At 31.7% G+C, this 17,509-nt stretch overlaps 1 protein-coding gene across 2 annotated transcripts in view; it reads left to right on the top strand.

Moving 5' to 3' along the window:
- Nucleotides 1-300: 300 nt before the first annotated feature.
- Nucleotides 301-17,509, top strand: part of LOC139513528 (uncharacterized) — a 31,224-nt gene continuing 14,015 nt past the window's right edge. Inside the window, exons 1-6 of one of the 2 annotated variants that reach the window (XM_071302129.1) lie at nt 301-488; nt 14,751-14,780; nt 15,135-15,221; nt 15,469-15,558; nt 16,026-16,154; nt 16,460-16,549. In XM_071302129.1, coding sequence (XP_071158230.1) covers nt 15,139-15,221; nt 15,469-15,558; nt 16,026-16,154; nt 16,460-16,549 — 392 coding nt within the window. In that variant the 5' untranslated portion in view covers nt 301-488; nt 14,751-14,780; nt 15,135-15,138. Of the gene's footprint in view, nt 489-8,280; nt 8,566-14,750; nt 14,781-15,134; nt 15,222-15,468; nt 15,559-16,025; nt 16,155-16,459; nt 16,550-17,509 lie in introns of those variants that run through there. The other variant, XM_071302127.1, reaches the window with a different exon arrangement.

The raw sequence follows: 17,509 nt of genomic DNA, 5'->3' as shown, positions 1-17,509 counted from the left end.
ATCATTATTCTTTCATTTAAAAAAAAAAATTAGCCGTGTGTTAGGTGGGTGCATTAAAGTCCTTAACTAGACGTCTTTTTCAAATATTACACTCGCCTAATATGTTCTAATCAGAACTTCTGGTTCTATCCAAATCTTGGAGAGAAAAAAATCATAAACGGTCACCTTGTTGTATACATAAACTAAAATAATTTGTTTGACAACTTTTTAAACTTCATTTTCATGCTTGAACTATATATTTAACAAGCATTAAAATCTGTGACCTTCTTTAAAATTAGTCTATGTGCAAACAAAAGGTTTAAAGAAAAGAAATGGAATACACATTTAAATACTAAAGCGAAACCTTCAAATCCATTTAATAATTTTAATCGCTCGTCACTTAACGGCAAAAAATCAAAACATTATTTTATAACCGAAAGCTTAATCCATGGTCTTAGTTTTTCTCTGACGTTTTCATCTATTTGGAGAAAGTTCTTAGTTACCAGAAGGTGAGTGGATGTTTTTACTATTTTGTTTTATTTCATGTGTATACAGTGGTATAAAATAATATGAAATCTTAATATTATTACCAAATATCAGAATAACAACATAATCTTTTTTCAAATATATTCCAATCTTATACACGTATATAGTTAAATGGATATAATGAAAGTATCATTGGCGATGGATTGAAGTCATCAAGAACTGATTGTGTTTGAAAAAATCAAATCAATTCCAGTACAAGGGAATACAACGGAGTACATGGTTAATACTGTTTATATAGGACGCAGAAAGCAAATGCACTCAATGTAGATTAAACTACGTGAAATGTTATAATATGTGATCCCTTCTTCTGTTTCACAAGTCGATCTATCTTGAAAACACATCTTCTGGCATTAGCGGCTTATAGGCTGTCAGCTCAGCAAACTTGGTCGACAGTGATAAACGTCCGAAATTTTGGACTGCCATTGAAAGTGTACATTTCAATTGGTTGACATACATGTATTATTGCCCTTGATTTCTTTCTAGAACTGAAGAGTGAATAAGCAGCCTATTAGTCTGTTTAGAAATTTTTACAGAGACCAGGTTTGATTTTGTTCTTTCTAATTCGTTATTGGGAAATATAAATAATATTGATAATCTAGCGTTGATACCCTAACTTTTATGTTTTAATATTCATTTTTATTAATTTTTTCCCGACGTAACTGATTTTAATCCATTTCACGTTAAATCACTGAGAAACAGACCCCAAGAAACATTATTAACGAGGAGTGTACTTTTATTTTCGCCCATGGTATATGTCTTGTATCTATGATGAGTTTATTTACAACCACTGGGTCGGTGCCACTACTGGTGGAGATATCCTCTCAAAGGTTATCACATGCCCAGTAGTTAGCACTTCCGACATAGAAGATTATCATTGATATGGTCATAATTACAAATTCACTGTTAACAAAACTTTTATTTTTTCGAAATACTAAGGATTTAGATTTTCAGTTTGAAGTCGTCAATGCTCTTCAACATCGTACCTTATTTGGAGAGGGTGGTAAAGGGGGGGGGGGGGTGCTTGCACGAAAAAAAACGTGAAATAAGACATAATTTCACGTTGAACGTGAAATAATTTCTGTAATGAACGTTGCACGAAAAATAAATACTTTTATTTGAACCTTTTGTGACCTTCTTGTATATATTAACTCTTTGTTTTACTTGATATTCCCGATTTAGTATACACATTTATTATATAATTGGTTTACGGCTTTTAAAAAAGTATTTCTTGACGATCCCTGCCAAGTGTTTGAATTTTATTTGAAAAATACCAAGCACGCAAAATAAGACTTTGAAAATCACGATGCACGTAAAATTAAATAAGCAGAACACGTTGAACGAGGCACCCGTCTTGCACGACTGTACGTCAAATAAAAAAGTAAAAACACGTTGAACGTGAAATAAAAAACGGCGATCACGTTGCACGAAAATAACCCTTTACCACCCTCTTTGGACTTTAAACTTGTTCGATTCGATCCTTACTGATTGTCCTTTGTAGACGAAAGGCGCGTTCTGAGTACAAATGGTAAATCCTGGTATCCCTATGATGAGTTTTCTTACGACCACTGGATCAACGATACTGCATGTGGAAATTTTCTACCCGACAATATAACCATATCAGAAGTCAACACGTCTGTGTTGACATAAATTACAATTGATCATAAATTAACTGTTTACAAACTATATGATTATTTCGAAATACTCAGGACTTTCTACCCAAGGAAAAGACTACCTCAGCTGTATTTGGAAAAAGCATTCAGAATAAGTGGTCCTCAATGCTCTTCAACTTTGTTCTTTATTAGGCCTTTTAAACTTATTTGATTCGATCCTCACTGAATAATCTTTTAGAGACGAGACGCACATCTGCCGTATAACATTTTATTCTGGTGTCTATAGTGAGTTTATTCAAAACCACTAGTTCAGGCGATGCACTTGCTAGTGGTGGTTTCCAGGCGCGTAGCTCCCTATACGCCAACACGCAGTTGCGTGCACATCGGTTCGGCATGCAAAAAAAAATATTGCAAAATTAAAAAATTACAAATTAAATTTTAAAGGAAACACATATGTTGTCACTTTTTTAATTTATGAAATGTCATTAAATAACGGCATTTGGTTTCAGAATAGAAGTTTTATTGAAGATCATGCTGCTACATGACAAAATCGGACAGTGTAACTTGTATCTTTTACAAGATATGAATTAGTTATACTCAGTCTAACACATGTAGTTTCGGAGCACAGTTTACAGAGTACGGTTTATCTGTTTGGAATGAGATGTATAAATCGGCATGAGATTTATCAGAACCCTTCGATATCGTTGAAATTATGCCATGGCGATGTGTTCGACGGACTACCAGAGCCACTCATCCTGCAAACACGCCAAAACAGTATTGGAAAGTTTCATTATATTTTGCGTTTATAGACCATATGAAAATCGAATGCCTATGATAATGGAACTGGAGAGTGGAGTCGCGTCTGGTATTATTAGAAAATCGCTTCTCTGTGTCGTATCTTCTTCCTCCTGTTTTAGGAAATATAACAAACGAACAAATCTCAACATTGTCAGAGACATACGGAAACTGACCTGGTATGTAATTTTGACGAATTCAATTGGGAGGTCGCTCAAAGGCGAACACGTACACTGATTTATAACATCTCGCGAGTGCTACCGTGGAGATCTATGTACTACGTCTGTTGAAATCAAATGTACGATCACCAATGAACAATGACAGGTTATCATCGCTAGCATAACTGCATATTCATCGGAATAGTGTGAATATTGCCGACAAATAAATAGAGAAGTTCGTTTCTGCCTAGACCCGAAGAGCAGATTTTTGACAATTTCGAGTAAATTCTGTATCAGAAAAATGTGTAGTTTATGTTTTCAATTAACCATGATTTACTCTATTCAGAAGCTTTATAAATAGTTTTACATTCATAAATTGTTTATAAGTCCTATCTACATGAAGCTCCTCTATCAACTGTCCTTTGACCGAAAACCGAAAAAAAACATTTTCCTCAATAAAAGGGTCCCAAAATTTTTTCGCCTCGCTCCGCTCGACGGTAGTTGCTTGCACTTCGTTTCTTTCTAGCTACGCCCCTGGTTTCCTTGCCGAGAATATCACCATCATAGTAATCAGCGATCCCGTGTTATGAATAATAATCATTGATATGGTGAACTGTTATAACAAGACTTGATTTTTTTTAAATACCAAGGACGATCTACCTCAAAAATATACTACCATATCTGTTTTTGTCAATAGCTATCGGAATTTTGGGTCCCAATTGTTTTTTAACTTCGTACCGTTTAAGTGGCCTTTTAAACTTTTTTTGGTTCGAGCAACACTGATGATTCGAGTCTTTTGTAGACAAAACGCGTTTCTGGCGAACACTCTTTGAATCCTGGTATCTATGATTAGTTTATTTAGCAATGAACAAGTCACAAAAAAATCAATGGGGACTTATATTGAATGACAAATACTACTCCCAGTGACAAACTGAGTCATTAAATATTTAAAATTTGAACAACCTCGCAAGACTATTGTTTCTTGAACTATTATACAGGTGTTATATAAGATGTTAGTTCGTTGACGTAATATTTCGATTTCCTTCTGTTTAATGAACTGTAAATTTTTAAATTGAATTTAAGATCAGTAAAATATATATATGAAACGCCTTCGTGGGTATTGAGATCACAATCTATGTAATAAATTATACTCTTTTGAATGATTTAACATTATCCAACATTTAAATTGAATCTTACCCTAACCAGATTGCGTTTTATATTCATTTTCTTTTTAGTGAATCCTGAACTTTCTTATTGTATTATTTCAACTAACCAAATTCACCTTGTAGAACGCAACATACGGGGTGTCGGCTATGTTTGACACGGGGAGGCAATTTCGAAGCGAAGAAAAAACTATCAAAGTAAGGTTGAAGTATCAAAATTTCTTTTTTTAGAATTCTTAGTACCATATAATGTATTGCACGGAAGAAACTAAAACATAATCTATTTCCTGCAAGCAACTTTTTAAGCAGTCGTTTTGAGTGCTCTGTTTTCTCAAACACATCTCCCTAGTTTTCCGTGTTGCAGATTTTGAGGCTTCATATGCAAATTTCTGGAGAAAAAAGCCTACTTTAGACGACTCCCCCGTATCATTCATATAGAATTGAATTCCTATTTTAAAATTAAACTAAATACCAGCTTCTTACTTAAAATTAATTGATTTTAATTCTAGTTTTTCATCAAAATATAAAGTGTCGCTCGGGGAGTCAGATTTTGCGTCTCAAGGGGTAGAGGTTTATGATAAAAAAGGAAAAGATTTGCATATAAATCTGTTTTTATCTGATACTTTTTAATTCAAACACATCTACTATATCATGATAACACATTACAAACTAAAGGTACTTCATTTTGCCTGTTTTTTAGTCTTATAATACATCTGCTTTTTGTTTCATAAAAAGTAAAAAATGACTCAAAATATTTTGTTTCAAAGCGAAAATTTCTTTTCCTTTTCAGTTACTAGTTATTATGATGGTCAGAAAAGTCATGACTGTGGCTCAATGCACGAAACATGGAGGAAAATCACAGAGCAGAACTCAATATAAGATTTCCTTGAAGCAACCAACAGTCAAACTCCATCAAAGTTCATCACCATGTTCCTCTCAATAGCACTCGTACACGCCGCAAAAACACTCACTCCAAAATGATTTCGATTTCTCTCTCCAATGAAACACTCACCGGCATCTTTATCATCAAATGACAATGCAGCTTCAAAGACACCTGGACCCGATGACACTTGTATTCTTAACGATTTCGAAACAGTGATACAAAATCTTAAAAAACTTAATCTGGCGGTTGATTTTTTATCTTTTATCCAATTGCCAAAAGAAAATAAATTTCCTTAAGACAATATTTCTTTTCTTCCTTTCCTGGAGACGGTCAGATTTATTCTTATCCCAGGCATAGATTACCTTAGCAGTATTTGGCACAACTTTTTGGAATTTTGGATCCTCAATGCTCTTCAACTTTGTACTTGTTTGGCTTTATAAATATTTTGATATGAGCGTCACTGATGAGTCTTATGTAGACAAAACGCGCGTCTGGCGTACTAAATTATAATCCTAGTAACTTTGATAACTATTATGTCAAAAAGAATAACATCGGAAATGTGGTATCGGGGAAATAACAAAGAGGTTTTGGAAAACTGGCTACAAACTTTTTCACGGTATTTTTTTTTTTATAGTTTGTGGGTGGACCAAAACGTTTTGGACACATAACAAAAATTTTCGTGCGCGCAGAATGGCCGATATCCAATACTTAGGAATTGATTTGCAGTTTGAAGCCAAAAGATATTATTATATACCATTTGAAAAAAAAATCAGCATCCAGAATTTATTTTTTTAAGATTTTGAATCGCTGTTTTGAAATCGTTAAGAATATCGTCAGGTATCTTTGAAGCTGTATTATCATTTGTTGATAAAGATTCCGGTGAGTGTGTTATTGGATAGAGAAATCGAATTCATTTGGGAGTGAGTGTTTTATGCGGTGTGTACGAGTGCTATTGAGAGGAACCTGGTGATGAACTTTGATGGAGTTTGATGTTGGTGGCTTCAAGAAAGTTTTATATGGAGGTTTGCTCTGTGATTTTCCTCCATGTTACGTGCATTCAGCAACAGCCATGACCTTTTCTGATAATGGTTATAACTAGTAACTGAAAAGGAAAAAAACAGCTTTAAAACAAAATATTTTGAGTCATTTTTTACTTTTTATGAAATCAAAAGCACATGTTTTATAAGACTAAAAACAGGCAAAATGAAGTACCTTTGGTTTGTAATGTGTTATCATGATATAGTAGATGTCTTTTAATTAAAAAGTATTAGATAAAGACCGATTTAGATGCAAATCTTTTCTTTTTTTTATCATAAGCCTCTACCCCTTGAGACGCAAAATCTTACACCCCGAGCGACACTTTATATTTTGATGAAAAACTAGTATTAAAACCAACTTATTTTAAGCAAGAAGCTGGCATATAGTTAAATTCCAAGATATGAATTCAATTATATATAAATGATACGGAGAAGTCGTCTAAAGTAGTTTTTTCTCCAGAAATTTGCATATGAAGCCTCAAAATCTGCAACACGGAAAACTAGGGAGAGGTGTTTGAGAAAACAGAGCACTCAAAACGACTGCTTAGAAAGTTGCTTGCAGGAAATAGACTAGGTTTCAGTTTCTTCCGTGCAATACAATTTATGGTACTAAGAATTCTAAAAAAAGAAATTTTGATACTTGAACTTACTTTGATAGTTTTTTTTTTGCTTCAAAATTGCCACCCGTGTCAAACATAGCCTACACCCTGCATGATGCGTTCTACACGGTGATATTGGACTTCGTGCTTGACTAATGTATATTTAGAAAAAATCCTATTGGCGAGCTAAAGTCAGATGATCATAAGGAAAAGTGAATGATCAGCAAAGTTTTTTCCCTGTTAATTATTCTTTGAATTGATTTCTGGAAAATTATTTGTATTGTTCACAATACTAATACCACGATTTGTTAATATTAATTTATGGAAAGGTCAATATGTACAATAAAAAAAATAATACAGTGTTAAACCCTACATCCAGACTGTCTACATCTAATGAAAACAAGCTCAAAATATTAAACCTACTGATATCAAATCCTACTATCCTTTACTCTAATATCGGTCTGTACTTGAAAGAAGATTTCATTCAATCACATCATAAATAGCACAGATAGACGCAATCTTGTGCAATGTACAGATAAATCTTGGTGTATTGGCTCAGACTGGTAATAAGCAAACGGATGTTTACCATAAAACTATTACCAGACGAAGTAATAATCAACAATAATATGCTTAAACTAGTTACAGTACATCGAATGATAATTGGAAAATAATGTAAAGTTAGCTTATGATTTAAAATCGTCCAAATTTAACCCATTTAAATTGTAAAGTAGTTAACGAGGAAATCTAATTTAATACCTTCATCGATTTTAACCTTAAACAAATACCATGACTTCACTATTCAGAGGAACCGATTTAAATACTTATACACTAAATCAAAAAGCGTAAAATCTAGTATATTTTTCATGTTTTTTTATGTAACAATATCCTTGTAAGTATCGTGGAAAGAGGATTACTAATTTAAAGTTGAGTTAGAAAAAGATTGTTCATCCGGACGGTATCACATATTTCTTAGTATGTATCCTGAACAGTAATGACGTTGCTTTACAGAATATGAAAGGAAGAGATGTGGTATGAATGGCATTGCGAAAACTATATATATCAGAGCTAAAATGAACTTTATATAGTGTACATTCGTCTATAAAAGCCCCCCGACTTGAAAAATCAGAAAAAAATCATACGAGAAAACCAGCTGTCTATGTTATAACAAACCCATTCACAAAAAGGATTACACCACCATTCACATCTCATAAACTCAAAATCTTGGTCATAAACATATAATTTTATTAATATAATCCTATATTGCAGAAATAAATTTAAAAAATAAAGGAGGTTTACAGTACCACACAATATGCTGAAATATGTTTACAAATAGTTTGCGAAAACTGACAGATTAAATCATTTTAAAGTTATAATCACCAAATATTAGTATAGGTGTCAAATAGAAATTTGAAATGATAAGGGTAATAATATTATTATTGACTTTTAATAATTCAACGATCAGAGTGAAGTTTATTACACCCAATACACATTTAATCTATCTGTAACGTTCAATATGTAGTCAAAACACTAAAATTGATTTTGCATGAGTTTTAATAGAGTGTCTTGCATACTGGATACCACCTCGATACAGTCAGGCTCCAATGGTTTTGAAACTGAATTTGTGTATTGAAATGTGTTTATAAATGCCTATAATGAACTGAATGTGAATTTAATGCACAATAGTGTTATTGATTTTAATTAACGTAGCTTAGGTGATCATTGTTTAATTATTCTGTATTGGAAATTTATGATTTGCACCGAAAATGGGGAAAACGAAAAGTACAAAATATTACAGGTAATACATACTATATTTACGTTTTCTATAATTTTTATATTTGATAACAAAATCTTTTTTTTTTAACAAAACGTTTTCTTAAACTTTAAACTTTTTCAAAATTAGAAGCAACTGCAAGAATAGGTCCTAAAATTATCTTTTTTAAATAAAAGTACCGACATAAAAGGACTGGCATTTACTGAAAGATAATTCACTGCCATACATGCCATAACTAATACATAAATCATGTTCTCATAGACCGTTAATTATCAGATTTTTTAAAAAAAAAGTAAGAAGATGTGGTATGATTGGAATATGCCAACTATCCACCAAACATATTTGGTGGGAGACAGGTTACTCAGTATCGCACATATTGCTAGTGTTACACCAATGTTACCATTTTTATCCTTACAGATATGAAATCAGCCATATGTGTTGATCCACGTTTGTATGGTTTTATACTTTATCACCACTATCAACTAGAAATCTATTTAGATCAACATAATGCCACAGTATTTAACAGGTACCCAAGGGTTGACGGGTTATAAAAAAAATGATATAATCCTGGTCTACCCCAGTCATACAATAACACATATTGGGGGCGTCTGATTTACTTTTCGGATTGTATGAATACGTAATCACGTATGTCCGTTCCACTGTGTTCGCTGGTAGCAACACTCTTTGCATTTCAAAGAATCATTGCCAAAAATTTCTGAAGAGTACGAAGTTGTAAAGTGTTGGCTCGCTTGTTTTTTCCATTTATTGTATTTACAATTTGAATAAGCATGAAATATTTGTCACTGGTCGTTTTGCTAGAAACAAGCAATTAAAAACTAAATTAACTACCATATAATTTTATGTTCAAGAGGTGATGCCTTCTTGTGATTACAATTAGTAGTGTCTGCGTGTAGGCTGTCCTTTACATAATCATACCAGAAAATTACCATTATTGAAAACTTAAATATGGAAATAAATGTTGTTGTTTTTTCAAATTACTTGTCATATCGAATGCCTCTTGCTCCAAGTTTTGTTCAATCTGAAATATTGATTTGTATGTTCATTTACTTGTGTACGCTTTCAAATACCGGTAGCAAGTACAGCAGGCTCATATGTTATGGCCCTTCAACGTTAGTAAAAGAGCACGATATTCTCTTCTGGCCTTGCGTTCGCCAGTTGTTACGTCAAATATCCTTTAGAAATCTTGTCAATGCAGAATCACCAATTGCAGGGCTGAATGATTATGTTGCATTTTTAGCGGATAATTTTTCAAAAGAGGAGCAAGCAAGTAAACTCTGGACTGTTTTTACTCCGGTTTTTAATCTTATGAAAATATTTTAACTGTCGCATCCTCAAATAAAACGTGATTGGATGTAACTATTGATTTTAAATCTATGCTCCTAATTTACCATGCCGACAGACAATACTTTAGGTGAAGATCAATGTAATTGTTATTTATACATAATCAATGCAATTAAAATTAAAGAATACAAAATTTGCACATAAATACTTGTATCACATTCAATAGAGCTATTTGAACAAGTACTTCTGTCTGAATATTTTATTAATTATTGCATGATTAAGTTCAGAGAGAAATTTTTCAGCAATAGTTCCATAAAGTACAACAAGCACTTCCTCAACAATATCGAAACTGCTACCCTTAACGGACCAAATTACGGATGGCAATGCTAGTTTTCATTCTGATGAACACACTGGTTACACAATCCTCTATTTTCACAAAAATAAAATTCTCAAATAAAAATATCTTATTATTTTTAAATCTAACCCGTTGAGCTGCTAGTGTGACCATTTAAGATTGTTTATAAATGATTAAGATATTTAAATTCTTAAACTAAAAAAAAGAGGGGTACTATGAAGACATGCAGTCTATGTTCATCTGTATCCGATGAGTTTTTCAAAACAAAGAAATCCGATCCTCGTCATTAAGGAAATTGAACTTTACATAAAATATGCTATCATTTTGACAAAACTATTGATGTGAAAATATTTACTTTAATGGTATCAAGTATAATTTAATTCAACATTATGTAATCTCAACAACAAGCTATTGAAATACCTAGCATCGACATGCTTGCACGGTTACATCCTTACGTTTATTCAATTGTTCAAAGAATGAATACATTGATTCCTTAAGGGGGTCTCTTTCTGTATAATATAAAGTGAAATAATTCCTATTTGAGACCATATTATCCGCAGTGTCGTAACCTACTTCATAGCACTCAATAACATTACCTTTATCTCTATATCACAACCGGCATTTGGTTTGTCGAGATATTTGCCTGTGGCAAGCTGAATACAGCGTTTCACGTAAGAAACCAAACAGCAACTCAAAAGTGGCTGCCTACAGATTAAACTGAAATGTCGATGATATTCTTGGCGATGCCTTAAGTCGTTTTTCATCTCAGGGAACATTTACAGATGTCATGAAATAGTCACTGTAATGTTGGTGTTTGATCGTTTTAAATATGAAATATAGAAAAAATCTTTCGGGAGTTATTTGAGCAATAAAGGCAACAGTAGTATACCGCTGTTCAAAACTCATAAATCCATGGACAAAAAACAAAATCGGGATAACAAACTAAAACCGAGGGAAACACATTAAATATAAGAGGAGAACAACGACATAACACTAAAATGTAACACACATAGACAAAATCCCACGAGAATAACAAATATAACATGTTATCTAATTTTTAAACTTTAGTCTATTCTTTTCTTCCTTTTTTCTTTATGATTTGAGAAAACATTTATTTCTCAATACAGATGTCTCCTGACTCGTCAAGCATGTTATCTTATCTTTCTGACAAAATCAGTGAAATATAGGTCTTTTAAAAACATAAAAAAGAAAGAGCATTACCAAAATCTAGGTCTTTAGTTTTAAAAAAACGGTTAAAAATATGATCAATTATGAAACTTTACATGAATGTTTCCTCTGGTAGATAAGGACAGCTATTGTATTGCATTTTCTATTATAACTACTAGAGATATATTGCGAATTTTTACTTCTATACCAGTTCATCACAAGCAAATTTCTCGATAAACTGTATTACTATTGTATCTATGTCATTTAATTCTTTTGCCTATATCGTAAAAGTTATTATTTAGTAATCTCAAAATCGATTTAAGTTTTTTTTCTTCTTAATAACAACACCTCTCATCCGTTCTTAACGATACAGGGAGTTTAACTTGAGCAATTTCTATAGGCCAATTTTATTAACAAGACATATGATGGATGTTTACCTCAATATTTATATTAAGTTTGACATTGATTTTCTTGTAAGACTTCAATAGTTTCCAACTGTTTATACATTAGATAACATCTTTATTTTATAACCAAAGCCTGTGAGTTATTGTTGTGTGGTAATTCTTTATCATTACAAAACATAGAATATATTGGAATTATGCTTCGACTGATGAACTTGTTTTATACTTGCCAATTTACATACTATGACATGTTTTTAGTGTTAGTTTCCTGATGTTTTATTCATTGTTTTTTGTCGTAGATGCTATACATTAAAAAATGTTCACTTTTCTTGCAAAGCAGTACCATGCTGAAAATAAACGTTAGGCTTACTCATTTATCCAGCCTTCATACATATATAAAATAGTCCACAAAGCACTACACATTAAACTGAAGTTGGGGAAGCACAGACTCTCCTGAATAGGACTAAAATCATGTGTCATGTTAAGAATTGTACTATTCGGTACCCCTTAACCGATGTTTTATGTAAAAAGTGCTCCATGGCCTATTCTTATTTTACGTGATATTTTATTGAAAAAATTTATTTGGCCTTCATAACCTTTTTTTATTATTTGAGCATCACTGATGAGTCTTTTGGAGACGAAACGCGCGTCTGGTGCAAATACAAAATTTCAATCCTGGTATCTATGATGAGTTTATTTACATTTTCACACCTTAATCTATTTTTCGAATCCTTCTACTTTCACAAAAACCGTTGTCAATATAATGAAAGTATGCTCAATTGTCATAGCTTGTACACACTCATAATTTTGGCCTTTATTTCTGAAAAAAAATAATTGTGATAATATAATATTATGCAACTGTCTTGAAATCATATGTTAGTATGCCCAATTGTTTCAGTTGAAAGAAATTTTCACCAATTCTGTCATTAGTGATGTATTTGTGACATCATATATGTAGGAGAATTGTATTAAAACGTGAATTTGTACATAATTTGGCCATTTCTATGACAGTTTTCTGAAAGATTTACTGTGGTGTCATCTTTCGTTTACAAATATTTTGCTGCAGTCTTCGTTATTTACCATATTATTTACTTTTCAACCAAAATGTATACTTCAAAGTTAATGCATAATAAGATATATAGCAATATATTCACGTAAGATTTTAATTATTTTTTAGTTTTTAATTATTAGGATGTTTAGGTTTAGCCCATCATTTTCATTGTAAACTGCAGGTACCAAGTCAGAAATATGTCAGTTGTTTCCATAAGTTATGTAGGTTTATATAGTCTAACGTTTAATTTTGTCATATTTTATGAGTTTTGAACATCGGTATACTTTTGATGCCTAAATATATATGGACTTCACTTTCTTGTTCGGTGTTTTTGTTTATACTTTGTGATTTTAAAAAGGTCCATACATCACATCAGCACTGTGAAGTGCTACATAGAAACCGTTACTTCACGTAACCAAGCTGGTGTAAAAGAATAAAAACAAAGAGAACTTGAAAATAGAATAAGAGAGTCGTAAGCATAGGAGCCAGATCTAGTTTTAGTAAAATCTATTTGGTAACTTTTCTTTTAATTTCTACTAAGAAGCTTTAGATTTGTCGAGTTTATATTATGTTTTCATAAGTACTTAATGGTACAGTTGTATATATCTATTGGTTTGAAATATTGTTTATTCAAACAAAACAAATACTGAAACTCTGAACTTGTTTATTTACCGTCAATATCTATGCGATGTTTTTGTCTATCTCTCTCATGCTTAATAAAATTTAGTAGAGGTGACTTTAATTTCACTTTACATCTACAGCACCTATTCTATTGCATTATATTTCAATAACCGTTGCAGTTCAAACGGTTTCGCCTATTTGGAGATGAATTATGACATGATCGTTGTATGTTTCATAAATGAAGAGATCACCGCGGTTAGACTAGCGTAGTAGTGTAAACATGCATAAATAGTCAATTGTTGGTGGGTGGTGTTGTCTATTGAATAGTTTAAAGTCCAGTTATCTTTATTATGTATTACTACAGTATATTGTTTAAGGGTACACCCTTTTCTAAAAAAAATATGTTGGTTCCTTAATTCGGAGGCAATATAATTAAGACAAATCATTTGATGATAGAAAAATAGTAAAAAGTATATAAAAAAAATCCTAAAAAAAAATCGTCTCATTGGAGAAAACTAAATATATATAGCACAGCTTCGTATTTTTATATCGTTCCACCATCATAATATTGTAATCAAACTTGCATAAATTAAGATTAATTTAAGTTATTGTATTCTAATATTATTTGGCGATACATATTATTCTAGTAACAGCAAACATTATCGAAGTTTGAAAGTAATGATTGGTGATTCTATATATAATCTCGTACAATGTACATTAAACACACTCGTCTGTGTTTTTATTTCTTGTACAAGTTGAAAAATGTAAATTTTCTTCTGTGTTTTTGGCAATTCATCTCATTTTTTTTATATTCTGGTATTTTATCTCAATAGTAAACAGTTTTCTTGTAATCAATTTTCTATACCATATTTATTTAGAAGAAAAGTGCAAAAATAATTACTTATCCATTCATTGTTGACTTAGAGAAAATTAAATATTAACTATAATGTGTAAGTTATTTCTTAATTTTATACATCTAGATAAGACATTCTGACATAATAGTTTAAACAAACAGTATATGTATAGGGGTCTTTATTTATTGTAAATAATAACTGTCATTTCGCATACTATTAATTTGCAGAACTCACCAAATATTTGTCTTGGTTTAAATTCTATTTGCTTTTGTAATACTAATTTTAAAAATCGTTTCATATCATGTTGTGTTAAAAACTTCGTCTCTTAGATTTTATCTATTTACAAAGTATACATAATAAAATTGTATTATGTAAAACAATTATTCCACATGTATTGATCCAAGTTATTGACTTTTTGGAATATATGTATGCTACAAGGTTTGCTATCATCATTTCAGAAAACAGACAAGGACAAGACAGGCAAAAGGGTAAGCCTATCATTTATTATGTCGCAGAAGAGTTCAAATCTCAACAACTTCATTATTCACAAATTAGGACAACAATGGAAAATTAGATTTGACTTAAAAATTAGAGTTTAAGTTTCATTCTTTCCTTTTCAAGGCATGAGTTAATGTAGACGTTATAGTGATTTGTAACGCGCGTCTGGCGTACTAAATTATAATCCTGGTACCTTTGATAACTATTGTTTGGTTTGAATGATCTATTTTACATGAGAAATCAATGTTACTATGTCGCTTGGTTTTTCCCCGGTGTTTACAGTACTCATGTGCTATATTGTCTGTATGCTATATGTTACTACCTTTAATATTTTATTGTTACAGACAAATGGATGAGAATGATGTTCTGATTCACATGTCAGAGGACATAAAGAAATGTTGGATGAATGTTAGCGATATATCAAATATACAGTACGTACATTTCTCTTTTTTCCTTTGCCTTTCTTTCTTTCCGTCTCTCTCTCTCATTTGGTGACACAAGATAAGATGCCAATTAATTATAGAATTTTCAATTAAGTACTCCAGAAATTTGTTTATTTTAAATGATTGTTGATAATAACTTACTTACCATTTGTATTGTGACCCTCAACCACTTTATTTCGTTTAGAAATGTACAACTTAGTGCATCTGAGAAAGAAAAAAAACATTTATATTTCAGAGACAAATGGAGGCGAGTCGAAGATTCAACAATAACAACTGCCATTAGAATATGTATGAAGTTAAAAGGGAAACAGTGTTATCTTACGAAGTATGTTTGAATTAGTTGTTGTCAATGTTGGAAAAAAATGATTTCATAATGGAAATTGTTGTCCATTCGTTTGATGTGTTTTATCATTTAATTTTGCCATTTGATTAGGAACTTTCCCCTTTGAATTTTCCTTTGAGTTTTTATCAAATAGGTTATAGCTTGATATTATAGATCTAGGCAAAAGATAGGCGAAAGATACAAGAGGCACATTCAAACTCATAAGTCTTACATAAAATGACAACACCATGGTTAAAAAGGAAAGGAAAGATATAGTGCTTTTTGTTAGTATGAGTAAGTTGTTGTCATGATAGTTAAGGGTGAACATCATGGTTTTTGGCTACAGATTGTACATATGACTTGCCAAAAATTGTGGTCTGTACTTTTCTTCTGAAAACAATATATAAACAAGTGTTGTCTTATCTCGGTTTTCTTTTATTTTTAAAATAGTTTTATAATTTTCTCTTCAGACTTGAACAAGACGATGCATTCAAGTTCGGACTTGTCTATGACGAATTTTCAAGATTGCTGTATACGATCCGACTGGCTTATGGTGAAGTAGAATCCGAAATATTTAGCGACGAGGAATTATCGCAAAGGTATGCTATATAGGTCGCATATTATATGATGTGTAAACGGCTTAGTTTTATTTATTTTCTTATAGATGATCACAATACAAGTTGCTGTTTGCAGAACCAAATTCTTGTTGAATTAGTTTTGGTTTTTATTCTGTCTAAGTTTATCAAAAAGTAACAACACCTTTTTCACAAGTTGGAAAAAATGAAGAAATTATTGAAGATTTGAATTTAAACTTATGTAAAATTACAATTCGACTCTGTAAAATATGTCATTAGGGTTAGTCATTAGGAAATTTTTTACATTCTTTATTTCAATATTCTTCAAGGTTTTATGAAAAAGACATACCAGCACTATTAGAGCTTTGGGGAAGTTGCTCACTTATTTCTGCAGATTTGATGGTGGCCCTACTGATAGAGTAAGTTAAGTTTTATAGTTTATATATATACTCTATATATAGATATAGGAAGATGTGGTGTGAGTGCCAATGAGACAACTCTCCATACAAATAACAATTTAAAAAGTAAACCATTATAGGTTAAAGTACGGCCTTCAACACGGAGCCTTAGCTCACACCGAACAACAAGCTATAAAGGGCCCCAAAATTACTAGTGTAAAACCATTCAAACGGGAAAACCAACGGTCTAATCTATATAAACAAAACGAGAAACGAGAAACACGTATATATTACATAAACAAACGACAACTACTGTACATCAGATTCCTGACTTAGGACAGGTGCAAACATTTGCAGCGGGATTAAACGTTTTAATGGATCCAAACCTTCTCCCTTTTTCTGAAACAATAGCATAACATCACAACAAAGAAAAACATACGATAAAATAGTTCTTTTCACCAACTTCATTTAAGAATAAGTAGATAAGTTGATATTTTGTTATAATGGCAATCATGAGAATTAACGAGTATTACATCCATTGATTGTGCATTATAAATAATAAACGATTGACATCTTCTCAGAACCTTTTTTATGTGGACCGTTGCCGGGACACAACAAATTAGCTGATTGACAAGTCTTTAAATATGTATATTTCATGAGGAATTTGTAATGGGTTTATAAATAATTAATTGACAGTATTGTGAAAACAATTGTCCGAATGAAGTAAAGGAACATAAGTATGACATACTTTATTACCAACAGGATGTATAGGAAAGATCCATAAATAAAGGCAACAGTAGTATACCGCTGTTCAAAACTCATAAATCCATGGACAAAAACAAAATCGGGATAACAAACTAAAACTGAGGGAAACGCATTTAATATAAGAGGAGAACAACGACACAACATTAACACATGTAAAATGTAACACACACAGAAACGGACTAAGCATTAGACAAAATCCTATGCGAATAACAAATA

The sequence above is a fragment of the Mytilus edulis genome, chromosome 2 (genome assembly GCF_963676685.1).
Source record: "Mytilus edulis chromosome 2, xbMytEdul2.2, whole genome shotgun sequence".
Taxonomy (NCBI): Eukaryota; Metazoa; Mollusca; class Bivalvia; order Mytilida; family Mytilidae; genus Mytilus; species Mytilus edulis.
The sequence above is the reverse complement of the archived record's forward strand: the minus strand, read 5'-3'. Positions and strand labels throughout refer to the sequence as shown.